The 14761-nt window shown below is 44.9% G+C and overlaps 1 protein-coding gene across 2 annotated transcripts; it reads right to left on the minus strand.

Moving 5' to 3' along the window:
• Positions 1-931: 931 nt before the first annotated feature.
• Positions 932-14724, minus strand: LOC112215841 (interferon-related developmental regulator 2). 2 transcript variants are annotated; one of them, XM_024375268.2, is made up of 13 exons: positions 14281-14724; positions 12896-12958; positions 7759-7875; positions 7587-7677; positions 5148-5272; positions 4643-4800; positions 4469-4522; positions 4139-4317; positions 3818-3926; positions 3421-3555; positions 3120-3248; positions 2836-2928; positions 932-1723 (listed from the first exon to the last, which is right to left on the minus strand). In XM_024375268.2, the coding sequence occupies exons 1-13, from the start codon at positions 14318-14320 to the stop codon at positions 1643-1645; spliced, it is 1374 nt and encodes a 457-aa protein (XP_024231036.1). In that variant the 5' UTR covers positions 14321-14724; the 3' UTR covers positions 932-1642. The 2 variants fall into 2 exon arrangements, with proteins under 2 accessions (XP_024231036.1, XP_024231037.1); XM_024375269.2 differs by lacking the exon at positions 12896-12958.
• Between the last annotated feature and the right edge of the window lie 37 nt (positions 14725-14761).

Below are 14761 nucleotides of genomic sequence, written 5' to 3' on the forward strand. Positions count from 1 at the left end.
ACATCCTCCTCCCTCATGTGGTACCCTTCCTGCAGGCTCATCCTGACATGACCCTCCCTCATGTGGTACCCTTCCTGCAGGCTCATCCTGACATCCTCCTCCCTCATGTGGTACCCTTCCTGCAGGCTCATCCTGACATGACCCTCCCTCATGTGGTACCCTTCCTGCAGGCTCATCCTGACATCCTCCTCCCTCATGTGGTACCCTTCCTGCAGGCTCATCCTGACATGACCCTCCCTCATGTGGTACCCTTCCTGCAGGCTCATCCTGACATCCTCCTCCCTCATGTGGTACTCTTCCTGCATGCTCATCCTGACATGACCCTCCCTCATGTGGTACCCTTCCTGCAGGCTCATCCTGACATGACAATGCCACCAGCCATACTGCTCGTTCTGTGAATGATTTCCTGCAAGACAGGAATGTCAGTGTTCTGCCATGGCCAGCGAAGAGCCTGGATCTCAATCCCATTGAGCACATCTGGGACCTGTTGGATTGGAGGGTGAGGTCTAGGGCGACTCCCACCAGAAATGTCCGGGAACTTGCAGGTGCCTTGGTGGAAGAGTGGGGTAACATCCCACAGCAAGAATTGGCAAAGTCCATGAGGAGATGCACTGCAGTAAAATGCAGTTGGTGGCCACACCAGATACTGTTACTCTTTACCCCCCCCCCCCTTGTTCAGGGACACATTCAATTTCTGTTAGTCACATTTGTGAAACTTGTAGTTTGTCTCAATTACTGAATCTTATGTTCATACAAATATTTACGCATGTTAAGTTTGCTGAAAATAAACGCAGTTGACAGTGATAGTACGTTTCTTTTTTTGCTGAGTTTAATTGGTACCTTTTCATGCCTTGCCTTTGGTATCTGCAGTACAATGTCAACATTCAAATATATTTTTTAAACCCACTTAAGGAAAATAATCAACAAATAGTCTTGGTGTGAGTGTTTATTACATTTAATTTATCCATAATCAATTAATTTGCCGAACCCTTTGGGTTATTATAGCATTGCTTGTCAAAATACATCTCCATTCTTCAATGCACTCCTTGAATACATACATATGCATTTGTATATACATATGCATTATTATGCACAACCAACCTGCATAAAAATATACATGAAAAATTACACCATAATTCTCTTAGTCCTCTTCCCATATTTGAAGTCTAAAAATAACTTACTTTAAAAACCATACTGTTCTCCCACTTTCAATAAATTAGAAAGTAAAATACATGACCAAAAATGGTTTTAGACGTTCTTCCAAAATACTAATTTAAAAAAAAGGTACAATAAACTACCTTTTAGTTTTATTTTCAGGCATCTCATAGGTCAGTTTTATTGAGGTGTTAAATAAAATAAAAACACGTTTGCACCATCTGCAAAGTCCCTGGTATGGCAGCAGCCACTGGGTCCTGTGAGACGAAGGGTAGGGAGCAGGATGACAATGCAACGTTACAGAAGGTTCACTATAGAAATGTACTGTGTAGAACAGATAGGATTGTCTGTCATTTTGACTAGGAAATCATGTCAGCTCTATTCATTACATTGGTCTCCAACATTCCAGACCTTTCGCTTCAATGAATACACCTCAGTATTCTTCTCAGTCCTCGTCCTATATGGCTACGGCACTTTCGTCAATTCCTCACATCACATCTGCTCTCTTGTCCCTCACTTTGTTCCTTAGTTTAGTCCTGGCTTTGAATGCCGCGGAGTTGAACAGATGCTGTGAGAGGAAAATAAAAACAGGTTAGACTTACACCCTTCAAAATAGAGAATGCCAATATGGAGGGCAGTCCTGTGAAGACTAGGCAAACTCATAACATTTCATGGTACTGCTAAATCAAAACGGACCAGTACATTTTTGTTTAACCGACATGCATTTACACTGAACAAAAATAAACACAACATGTAAAGTGTTGGTCCCATGTTTCATGAGCTGAAATAAAAAATCCCAGACATTTTCCATTCGCACAAAAATCTTATTTCTCTCAAATTTTGTGCACACATTTTTTTTTTTTTTTTTTTTTTAAAACACCCCTGTTAGTGAGCCTATCTTTCTACCTGACCAGTGTGGCATATAAAGAAGCTGATTAAACAGCATGGGCATTACACAGGTGCACCTTATGCTGGGGACAATAAAAGGCCACTTTAAAATATGCCGATTTGTAACAACAGAAGGCCACATATTTTTTCAATTGGCATGCTCACTGCAGGAATGTCCACCAGAGTTGGTGTCAGAGAATTGAAGGTTCATTTCTCTACCATAAGCTTCCTCCAACGTTTTAGAGAATTTAGCAGTACGTCCAAACGGCCTCACAACAGCAGAGCATGTGTAACCACGCCAGCCCAGGACCTCCACATTCGGCTTCTTCATGTAGTGGATCGTCAGTGGGGGGCTTCTAAGGAGTTTTTCTGTCTGTAATAAAGCTATTTTGTGGGGGAAAACTCATTCTGATTTGCTAAGCCTGGCTCCCCAATGGGTGGGCTGGCTGCTAAGTGGGTGGGCCTATGCCCCCCAAGGCCCACCCACTTGGCTGCACCCCTGCCCAGTCATGTGAAATCCATAGATTAGAGCCAAATGAACTAATTTCAATTGATTGATTTTCCTTATATGAACTGTAACTCAGTAAAACCTTTGAAATTGTTGCATTCTAAGTTGATATTTTTGTTCAGTATAATTAGACAGTGGAGTTCTCACATGAAATGCACCATGTGGTTGTTGAACAGGTAAGTGTCAGGTTAAGTGGGTATTTGTCAGTGGTTGTGGTTTCATGACGAGTGGTTATGTGCTGGTGGTAGGTGTGTTTGGAGACAGTCATAGGCCATGGGGGTCACCTTCTCGAAACGGGAGATCTTGCTGGATTTGACAGACGAGTCCAGTATCAGGGGGGGTCCCAGGCCAAATATGTCCCTCAGCAGCGGGTTAAACTAGAGAGACAAGACCAGGCACACCATTTAAAACTAGCCATTTCCAAAGGATATGTAAGAGGCAAGCAAGCATCAAACACCTTCCAGAAAGGTTTGATTAGAACATGCTGGTTGCAGAGATAGTCTTTTTATAGCATAGATATCAACTATATCCTACAAACACAATTATAGACCTAGATGTTTGTTCAAACCTGAAGATGGTGTCTCACTCCAGACTCCAGCACCTCTTTGAAGGCGTCGTAGACCCTCCTGCGCATCCAGCTGTCGATGTAGATGCCCTCCACACCAAAGCGGATCTTCTCCTCGGAGAAGTCCTCGTTCTGCACGACGTTGGGCAAAAATGTCATAAAAATTTTAAAAAATCAACATGACATATTTCTCTCACTGACTGACCAACGGTCTCCAGTTACAGTGACTGGCCTGGTGTGATTTAAAAACCCTCGAGCAACGTTAGAACCTTGCACCGGTTCAGGGCGACTCGTGGTTCCTCACCTCGATGTAATGTAGCACCTCTCTGAATATGGTGCGCTGTTTCCTCCTGTCGTTCTTGGCACGGTGCTTGTTGCCGTCGGTGGCCAGGCCCTTCAGGGACTCGCACAGCGTGTCGCTGTCTTCAAACTCAAATTCCTACACAGAAAAACAAAGATCAGCGGGGATTTCCCCCCCACTTCCTCTACATTGCCTGCATATTGTGTTTGAGCTGTCGAGCGAGTAGAACCAGAGCCTGTATTCACAAAGTGTTAGAGAACGTCGGTGCTGATCTCAGATCAGCCCCCCCCCATGTAATCATATTCATTGTGATCGAGAAAGCAAAACTGATCAGAAATCAGCACTTCTACTCAGATGCTTGATCCATACAGCCCCGGGTTGTTCATTAGGCAAAACATACCCTGTCTATATCTCTTCCCAGTTCAACCAGCAAGGCTATGGTCTCCCCCACAGCTATCCTGTAGTTCACGTCGCTGCTCTCCAGGCAGGCCTGTAGCTTGGGTAGATGTCTGAGCACAAGAGGAGACCGATGACGTGTGATGAGCAACGTGGCAGGTTATATATATATTCAGATCCTGGTTGTGTCTCAAATGGCACCCTATTCCCCACGTCGTGGTCATGCAGTGCACTTCTTTAGTCAAATATGCAGGACAGCACTACGGCACTAAATGGGGAACGGGGGTGTCATTTGAGACACTGTCGGTCTGTGTGTGTCACTCACAGGTCCAGCAGCACAGTGAGGCGGGAGGCGGGGCAGAGGGTGACGAGCAGGGCCCAGGCATGCAGGGCGGCGCCGTGGAGCCCAGGGGTACCGGCATTGGGGGTGGGCAGGGTGCCCTCGCGGTTGGGGTACGACATGGTGAACACACTCTCCAGGTGACTCATGGATTTCACCAAGTCCTGCCACAGAGGGAAAAGAGGAAAAAATTATGACAGAGAAAAAGCGAGAGAGAGAGAGTTCAGACTCAATTTCTGGATCTTGATTTTCCATACTACATCTCTTTTCCAGCTACAGAGAAATAGGATGAAAAGGATTTCTAGAGAATCTCACCTCTCCGTCTTCCGCAGCAGAAACGTAGCAGCACATACCCAGCGCTCGGGCACACTGCAAGAGGAAGAGGGATGAACAGCTTTAAAAAAAAACAGCGACTTACAAGAAGGCACTATTAGTGGAAAAACTGCCGTCGACAACAGGAGTGTGACGAAGGCCAACGGTGACACTCACGCTCTGGCGGGCGGCCACACTGGCACAGCCGTCAATCATGATGGCGCTGAGGACGGGCCGGAGGATCTTGAAACCCTCCTCACCCTCGTCCCCCCCGCCGAGCTGCACACACAGCTGGGCACACACAGTGGCCGCTGCAGCCTGCTCCTCTCCACCACCTGAGAGAAGAACGGAGAGAAGGGACAGAAACAGAGCAGAGGGACAGAAAAGGGGTCAGATCCCTTTTTACAAGCTCGACAAGAGAAGTCCGGCTATCGCGGGACTCGGTCAATCAGAAGATTAACTGAATTCGTAGAGCCTAAATTCAGACTCGATGAGGGTCCATTTAGGATAGAAATAGTTACATTTCAAGCCAAATAAAAAGGTATGGTAGAGCAAGTGTAAGTCCTAATCATCTTTTCAAGTTTTTACTCTGACCAACACCACCTAAAGTGATGTACGTTTGACTATATTTACCACTGTAATTCATAGACCACAACCCACACACAGTGCTGTGGCGTCTCACCCTTGCGCAGGCTCCTCTCCAGGCAGTCGCTGACGGTGAGGCGTCTCTCTAACAGGAAGTCATAGAGCAGCTTGGAGGAAAAGGCCCCTCCCAGAGAGTCTAGGGCTGCCAGGCGCGTCTTTGCACTGAGCGGGACGGGAGGAAGAGCCACGTCAGTACGTCGCTACACATCTCTGCCTAATGCTGTCGTTACGAGAGGACAACTCTTACACCATTGTTGGAAGTATTCACACCACTTGACTTTTTACAGAGTGGGATTTGTGTAGATTGTTTGTCAACGATTTAAACAAAACTCTCTCTCATTGGAAGATTTGTATAACATTTTTTTTTTTAAATCTACATATCATGAAAAATAAAACACTAATATATCTTGATTAGATTAGTATTGAGTCAATACATGTTAGAATCACCTTTGGCAGTGATTATAGCTGTGAGTCTTTCTGGGTAAGTCTAAGAGCTTTGCACACCTGGATTGTACAATATTTGCACATTCGCTTTACAATTCTTTAAGGTCTCAAGTTGTTTGTTGATCATGCTAGACCGACATTTTCAAGTCTTGCCATCGATTTTCAAGCAGATTTAAGTCCAAACTGTAACTAGGCCACTCAAAAACATTCAATGTCGTCTTGGTAAGCAACTCCAGTTGACATTTGGCCTTGTGTCTTAGGTTACTGTCCTGTGGAAAGGTGAATTTGTCTCCTGGTGTCTGTTGGAAAGCAACAGACAACCAGGTTTTCCTCTAGAATTTTGCCTGTGTCTAGCTCCATTCCGTTTCTTTTTATCCTAAAACCTCCTTAGTCCTTGCCAATGACAAGCATACCCATAACCACATGCAGCCACCACCATGCTGATGTGTTGTGTTTGCCCCAAACATAATGCTTTATGTTCAGGACAAAGTCCATTTCCGTGCAACATTTTTTGCAGTTTTACTTTAGTGTCTTATTGCAAACAGGATGCATGTTTTGTAATATTTCTATTCTGTACAGGCTTCCTTTTCATGCTGTCAATTAAGTTAGTATTATGGAGTAACTACAATGTTGTTGATTCATCCTCAGTTTTCTTCCATCACAGCCATTCAACTGTTTTAAAGTCACCTTTGGCCTCATGGTGAAATCCCTGAGAGGTTTTCTTCCTCTCCAGCAACTGAGTTAGGAAGGACACCTGTGTCTTTGTAGTGACTGTCTACACAGTCATAGACTGTTCTCTCTACTACCGCATGGCAAGCGGTACCGGAGTGCCAAATCTAGGACAAAAAGGCTTCTCAACTGTTTTTACCCCCAAGCCATAAGACTCCCGAACAGGTAACCAAATGGTTAGCCGGACTATTTGCATTGTGTGCCCCCCCCTCCCAAACTGCTGCTGCTACTCTCCGTTTATCATATATGCATAGTCACTTTAACTATACATTCATGTACATACTAACTCAATTGGTCTGACCAACCAGTGCCCCCTGCACATTGGCTAACCAGGCTATCTGCATTGTGTCCCACCACCCACCAACCCCTCTTTTTACGCTACTGCCATTCTGTTCATCATATATGCATAGTCACTTTAACCATACCTACATGTACATATTACCTCAACCAGCCCGACTAACCAGTGTCTGTATATAGCCTTACTACTGTTATTTTCAAATGTCTTTTTACTGTTGTTTTATTTCTTTACTTACCTACACACACACCTTTTTTCACACTACTGGTTAGAGCCTGTAAGTAAGCATTTCACTGTAAGCATTTCTACACCGGTTGTATTCGGAGCACGTGACAAATAAACTTTGATTTGATATTGATACACCATTCAAAATGTAATTAATAACTTCACCAAATGGCTCAAATGGATATTCAATGTCTGCTTTTTTATTTTAAAAAGTACTTGTACCCATCCACCAATAGGTGCCCTTCTTTGCAGGGCATTGGAAAACCTCACTGTTCTTTGTTGTTGAATCTATTTTTGAAATTCACTGCTCGACTGAGGAACCTTACAGATAATTGTATGTGTGGGGTACAGAGATGAGGTAGTCATTCAAAACTCATGTTATACACTAGTATTGCACACAGGCCATGCAACTTATGTGACTTGAAGCACATTTTTACTCCTGAACTTATTTAGGCTTGCCATAACAAAGAGGTTGAATGCTTATTGACTCAAGACATTACATTTTTTTTATTAATTTGTAAACATAATTCCACTTTGACATTACGGGATATTATTGTGTGTAGGCCAATGGCAAACAATGTAAATTAAATCCATTTCGAATTCAGGCTTTAATGACAAAACGTGGAAAAAGTCAAGAGGTTTGAATACTTTCTGAAGGCACCGCATGTTCCTATTGTCCATTTAGCCAAGTACTAGCAGCAACGGTGGCTTTCGTTTTTTGTGCAGTTAAAATGTGTACAATAAGTCCTTTCGTAAAAACATTTTAAAACCTGTGAGACGCACCTTTTGTCCATCAGGTTATCTATACATTGTTTCAGCTTGTCCTCTGTCTCCTCCTGGGCAGTCTGTTCATCTACTGGCTCACCACCTCCCCCTGTGGTGGACCAGATACACAAGGCAATGATGCTGTCCTCTCTGTCTGTCTGTGTCTGTGTGTCTGTGTGTGTGTACCCACCAGTGGCCTCGTCCACGACTGAGGCGCTCTCGCTGGCGCTGCTGTAGTGACTGAGCACGTCAGACGCCAGCTCATCATCACTGGCACCCGACTCACCCTTCACCCCATTCCTCCCGCCTATGGGAACGAGAGAAAGAATTGAGGACAGAGAGGAGAGGAAGTGAGAGCAGAAGACGAGTGAGCTCGAAGTGAACCATGTCGCTGTCAGTGGCTCAGCTGTTGGTGTCCGTCAGTAATGATATCCTAGGAGCCGCTCCTTATAGAGAGCAGGGTCTATTCTGTCCACGGAGCTGACACGAGCACATCCGCGTAGCTAAACTGGGAATGCTGGCCGCGTTGTTCCTGCGCCCATGACAGCACCACTCCTGTGCCCATGCCCGCACCACTCACGTCTGTCACTATGAAGTGCTTTGAGGGACTAGTTAGGGACCATATCACCTCCTTACACCCTAGACCTGGGGTTCTTAAACTTTTTCAGCTTGATACCCAAATGAGAAACTAACAGTCAACCCATGACCCAAATCGTCCTCCATAGGGCCAAACTAAGAAATAACTGTGATCATAGATGTATTCTCATAACTCGTGACCCACCTCTAACATGCCCAGGGCTCACTTTGATTCCCGAACCATAGTTTATGAAATCGCTATCCCACTTGGACAAGAGAAATACCTATGTACGAATGTTGTTCATCGACTATAACTCAGCCTTCAACACCACAGTACCCTCCAATCACATCACTAAGCACAGGGCCAATGGGTCAGAACCCCTCCCTGTGCAACTGGGTCCTGAACTTCCTGACACCAAGTGGTGAAGATAGGCAACCACACTGATCCCCAACAGAGCCCCCCTCCTGTACACCCTGTTCACCCATGACCGCGTGGCCATGCACTCCTCAAACAAAATCATCAAGTTTGCTAACGACACAACAGCCTGGTTACCAACAACGGTGAGACCGCCTACAGGGAGTAGATGAGAGCCCTGGCAGACTGGTGGAAAGAAAATAACCTCACCCTCAACACAAATGAAGGATTGTGGACTACAGCAGAAAGCAAGCCCCCATCCAAATCGACGGGGCCGCAGAGGAGAGGGTCAAAAGCTTCAAGTTTCTCAGTGTGCTAATCACTAACAACCTGAAACGGTCCTTTCACACAGTGTGGTGAAGACGGCCTAACAGTGCCTCTTCAAACTCAGGAGGCTGAAGACTTGGCTTGGGCCCTTACGACCTTCACAAACTTCTACAGATGCACAATTCGAGAGCATCCCGTCAGGGTGTGTCACCGCCTGGTACGGCAATCGCACCATCCGCAACCGCAGGGCTCCCCAGAGGGTGGCACGGTCAGCCCGATGCATCACCAGAGGCACACCGCCTGCCCTCCAAGAAGATCAAAAGGACCCCAGCAACCGAGCAAAGGCCTGTTCACCCCGCTAACATCTAGACGGCGGAGACAGAGGTGCATCAAAGACCGAGTGACTGAGAAGCAGCTTCCATCTCCAGACCATCAGACTGTTAAGCAGTCAACAATTGCAGCCCTCTGCCCAGTATCCTGCCCTGAACCTTGAGACTCCTGCCCTATGTACATACAGTCACGGAACACTGCTCACTTAAATGTTTACATACTACACGTAATATACTGTATTCTAGTCATGGCTCATCCTAGGTACCCTTAGAGAATTTTTCTGGATTATGTGTGTTTTATTTGTTGCTAGGTATTACTGCATTGTTGGAGCTTGACGCACAAGGATTTCGCTGCACCTGCGATAACATCTGCAAATCTGTGAATGCAATAAATGAATAACCTTTGATTTGAACCGACTGGCACTGCCAGTAGCACAGCTACCGGACTGTGGCCCTGACCTGACAGGTGGCAGAAACATCATAGTCTCCATAACATTAACATTTGACTGGTTCTACACTGTCTGCTATTAAAACTACAGATACCAACTGTTGGGCAAATGTTGATTTCCTGCCTTAATTCAATGTGAGGGACAGCTCTTCAGGACAACCTCTCACAAGTCTTTCAACTTGTACATGTGCTTCAATTAAATCAACAGTATTTCTGGTCAATTGGATAACATTTGACTTGTATTTTTCCATCTTGATTTGACAGTTCGTCTACCATGGAGGGCTTTATGGATATCAATGAGATCCATGACCTCAGTGGCCCTGACACAGGTATGACCTTTCCTCTTACTACAGTACTGTTCCCTGTAGACGCCATAGTTTCCATGTTCCACAGTGAGGTAGTACCCTCTGGGTCACACTGACACGACCTGCCTGACCCCCATCCCACACAATGACCGGTCGGCTCACTGCAACGACTATGTGACTGGCCCACGGTAATCCTGACATTAGAAAGTCCTGAGCCAGCATGGGAGCCTAACCCAGTCCTGGCCAGGCTGACCCCCCCACAGCCCAACCCCCCCACACCTTCACCTATATCTCTGTCCCACTAGCCCAGCCAGTCATCTGGCCTGCCCTAGCAGAGAGAGTTTTACTGGAGGAAAGTTCACCGGGCTGACAGACCTGGACGGAGGGAATCCAGCGATACAATCCCCTTCCTGTTCAATACAACAGTATTGTAGTGTCCTCAGGCTTGTATAATAGTATGACCTCCAAGCTTATGTAATATGGGCTCCCAAGTGGTGCAGCGGTCTAAGGCACTACATATCACTACAGACCCTGGTTCGATGCCATGCTGTATCACAACCGGAATTGATTGGGAGTCCCATAGGGCGGCACACAATTGGCCCAGCGTCGTCCGAGTTAGGGTTTGGCCGGGGTAGGCCAATTTGTTCTTAACTGACTTGCCTAGTTAAATAAAGGCTTACATAGTATGACCACATTTACTATGAAGTCCAAAGATAAACAATGGCTTCCAGAAAACATGTCCATTAATTTAGTTTCTATTCTACAATGACTGCCATTGATCTAATTCAATAAGTGTCACTCATCTCACCACTCTGTTACTAGTGATCCTGAGTGGGCCTTTATCAGTCACGTGACTTACTGGTCAACCTTGACACCCCCCCGGGGAGTGTGCGTGCCTGTGTTCCGAAACACCATGCACGTGTCAGCCCATAGCGATCACTCAACGTTGCCACAACTGTCTACAGTGCACCTCAGTCATGCCAAGGGGAGGCGCTTGAGTGGCATTGGCTTCCTGTGCCCACATATAGACTTAGTCTTGGCCAATTGGGTCTTTAACACAGATTTTCACAAGCAATTTCCCAGCTGCTCAAGGTTAAAAACCTACGGTAAGTCAGATTCTGGCACATCACAACATGACTGGAATTACAAACAGATTTCTCTGAGGAAAGAACGTGAACCATAGAGCATCAAAACAACACAGGGTGTATGCGATAGGAAAGCTGACGTATGGTAATGCTATGGTTTTGAGAGAGTGCCATGCAGCATTCTGAATGAAGCCTCTATGAGAAGAGTGAGGTCAGTGAGTTGGCTAACATGGCATCACAATCAGGAGAGGGGAGGGTGGCGCTGGGAGTATCCATCTGGTGATACAGCGTTAGCAGGACAGAGGGGGAGAGAATGCTGGGAATCCTGGGACATGAGACCAGCTGAGGTGATGTGAGGCAGGGGAAAACATATGGCAGTCAACTCCCAAAAGACAAGAGCTGTGTACAAATACTCATACGAATCACACTATTTGTGACATAAATTGAGTATGTAGTACTCAACTGGTCATAGTACGGATATAGTTAGTACGCCAAAAGTTCCCGGATGTTGTTCTAAATTCGCCAAAATATGAAGTATACAAGCAAGTGGACACTATTTCTGTGCTTTTTGGGCCAATAATGCATTTCTTCAGCAAATGGGCATGGCTTCACAATTCTCAGATTTGAAGAAAACGGCAAAAAATATGCTGCCAAAGTCCGACGAGAGAATGGATACAAATTCATAGCTTTAACTATGACAAATGTTAAGAAAATGTTGCGCAATGTCATAAAGTAATGACTTTTCAAATTAGTTACGTTACACATTGTTGGCTGAATTTGTTAGCTACGCTATCCTTATGAACCACATCGCATTACAGCAGTAATATGTACCGGTATGTTGTTAACTAGTTACCTAATGTTAGTTGACTACTAATACTTTGAACTTGCCAGGCAGTATATTAATTACAATCCAACTAACCAACGTTTATTGAGTTGATTATTCGCGTCATTCTTAGCTAAGTGTCATTGTGCGTTCTCAATGGACATAGACAGAATTAACAATCTACTTCGATTTCAGAGCACTCTCGTCTGAGTGTGCCAGAGTGCAGAATAACGGATGAATTTATCGAACGCTCAACACCCGTTGAATATATGTTGGCAAAAAAAAGCGTAATTAAATTGTTGCCAGCAGCACAGTTAAGGTCACCAACACTCTGGATAACAAACAGTCTAAGCAGCTCTGCTAGGGCGAGTAAAATGGTCAGAGTGAGTTCTGTTCTCTCATTTGTGTCTGGAAATAGCTAGCAAGCTAGCCAACGTTAGCCAGGTAGATTGGGTGCTTGACTGCCGTTGTGAGGTCAGAAAGCTCGGATCAACCCTACTCCTCAGCCAGAGAGCGAAGCACTCTAAATTTACAAACGGACAATCTGACAACGCTCTGGATTTACAAACGCCCAGAGCGCACTCTGGCACTCCAGATTGCATTTACGAACACACCCGAATTCGTAAAATGTCTAGCTAGTCATTTGTTATGCTAACAAGCTACCAAGAGGTTGCAAAGCAACAGCATCAACTTCCAGGTAGACAGGCGAAACGCTAGTACACTCAACTGAAATGATACCGATGGTTTACAGTATACTAAAATGACCTAATAGTATATAGTATGTTGTATATACCAATTAAGTATGTAGTATACACTATGTTAGTATGGGTATTTGAACACAGCTATGGTTAGGAACGCTTGAAGCTATTACACCTGCAACGTCATGGGCCATGCAAGACCATATTAATTGTGACAATGACGTCTAATGGTAAAGAGGAGTTAAGTGGGTGGGGAAGTATTGGAATGTGATGGTCAAACGGGAATAGTTGACAGATGGCCATAGGCATAAAATGGGTCCAGGTGACAAATGAGGAGTAAGGTTTGAAGCAGGCCAAGGGGTTGGAGCTCTGCTGTGTTACCTTTGAGAGACAGGGGGCCCTTGGCTGACAGCTGCAATTGTAGAACCTCATGTCGGAGAGAGCCTGTAAAAGGGGTTCAGGTGGGGAGGGGAGGATGGATAGCAAGTTGGCCGTGGGTGGAGGAAGAGACTTTTAGACAGAGACTAAACCTCCTCATGTTGCTTTCAGAAATATATCGCTTGCTTCCCCCAGACAGTCTTCTCTGTAAACCTGTCAGGACATTTTCTACAGTTGGATAATTCTCATAAATGGAACAAGATGAATTCTGCCATCTTTAGTATTGTCATATGGAGAGTTGTGTGTAAGTGTAAAATCTACTATGAGATTAGTCTGTGGTTGTGATAAACCTGGATTTTACTTGGAGATAGCTAGCTAATGCATTCTAGTTGAGCAGAAGTTCATTATGATCCATAATTTGGAGGTTTCTGCCACACTTCTGAAATTTGGCCACCTGTACATCTGGCAAAACTGAGTTTCAGCTTCAGCAATCCGACACAGAGAAGAACCCAATGGCATGCTCCTCTTCTACCCCTCGTCATATCCTTCTCAAAATCCATTGGATGAGAAAGCCAGAGGTCCCTCCCCTCTGATCTTCTCCTCCAATGGGTTTTGAGAAGGAGACGAAAACGTGAGGAGTACGCCATTGAAATGTCCACGGGAGATGTGTTGCGTCAGCATGTGATGTGCACTACTCACATCAAACCACAATTTACCAGGGGCGGCGAGCAGAACGCCCTGCTAGTTATATTGCTACAAGCTCTGGCAAACCTGTGGTCGGCACACAATAGGTATTACGAAAAGCGCACACACAATCATTGTAACTGTATGTCCCGCATTCCGATCTAAACGTGTGAAATGTGACAGCATTGCCGGTCAAAGAACCAGGCTCGAGTCGTGTTGGCCCATCACAGGCAAATGACCTCACTTGAGACATTTTCAGAGATTGACACGAACCCTGCTAAAAAAGTATCTCAGGGACAAGCGTTTTACCGTTAATGCTTGTCTCGCTTTAGAGCAGACTTGCCACTAACGTTATGTTACACTGTTTTATTGTCACTATTGAATGATCAAGTGGTAAATTATACAAACCAAAGTTAGCAAAGGCAAGATGAATTGGCTAGCTAGGAATACAAAAATAAAACAATGCATAGCATACAGTTGTCTTATAGCCGTTATAATGTATTAGTATCAAATAAATGTACATTCAATAAGGAAGTACTATAATAGCTAGTAACTTTGTTCCATATGCAGATCAATTCTGGCAGTTGCACAACACTTAGCTAACTAGCTATGCCATCTTACTTTGTCCAGTATAGAAGATATTACTTCTACTACACATGATCGTGTGTTGGTATAAAAAAATAAAGGGTTAGCAGTTAGCTTACACTTGTTTGAACCACGTTTCCCTTTTTTAATCCTTGGCATGTCGCCAGTCAGGTTTCTTCACCACTTCCCTTCCAATTGTCAGCAGGGCACCACCGGTGTCAGTCTTTTGAACACAATCCCAGAGGATATTCAAGTTCTCCGTTTGTGCGATGACACCAGATTTCCAAAACAAATATAGCCAAAACTTGGCTAGCCAAACTAACAATACACCCACGTCGCGTTTTCAGTGGCACCACGCTTCAGCCACCACGGCAGACAATATCATTGAGTTAGCTTTACAACTCGATGAATCTCGTTTTCTTCAATGTTTCAGAATATATTATCTGTGGTTGTCTCCGGGTAGCCGATATCTAATGCCAGGTTGAGATAGAAAATATTTGTCAAAGTGTTTGGGACAGAGTATCGAGCACATTACTGTTTCAAATTCCACCATCTTCTCCTCAGTAACCGCTTTCCAGACCGGACATGCTCCACCTCTTT

This window comes from Oncorhynchus tshawytscha, linkage group LG16 (assembly GCF_018296145.1).
Source record: "Oncorhynchus tshawytscha isolate Ot180627B linkage group LG16, Otsh_v2.0, whole genome shotgun sequence".
In the NCBI taxonomy this organism is placed as follows: Eukaryota; Metazoa; Chordata; class Actinopteri; order Salmoniformes; family Salmonidae; genus Oncorhynchus; species Oncorhynchus tshawytscha.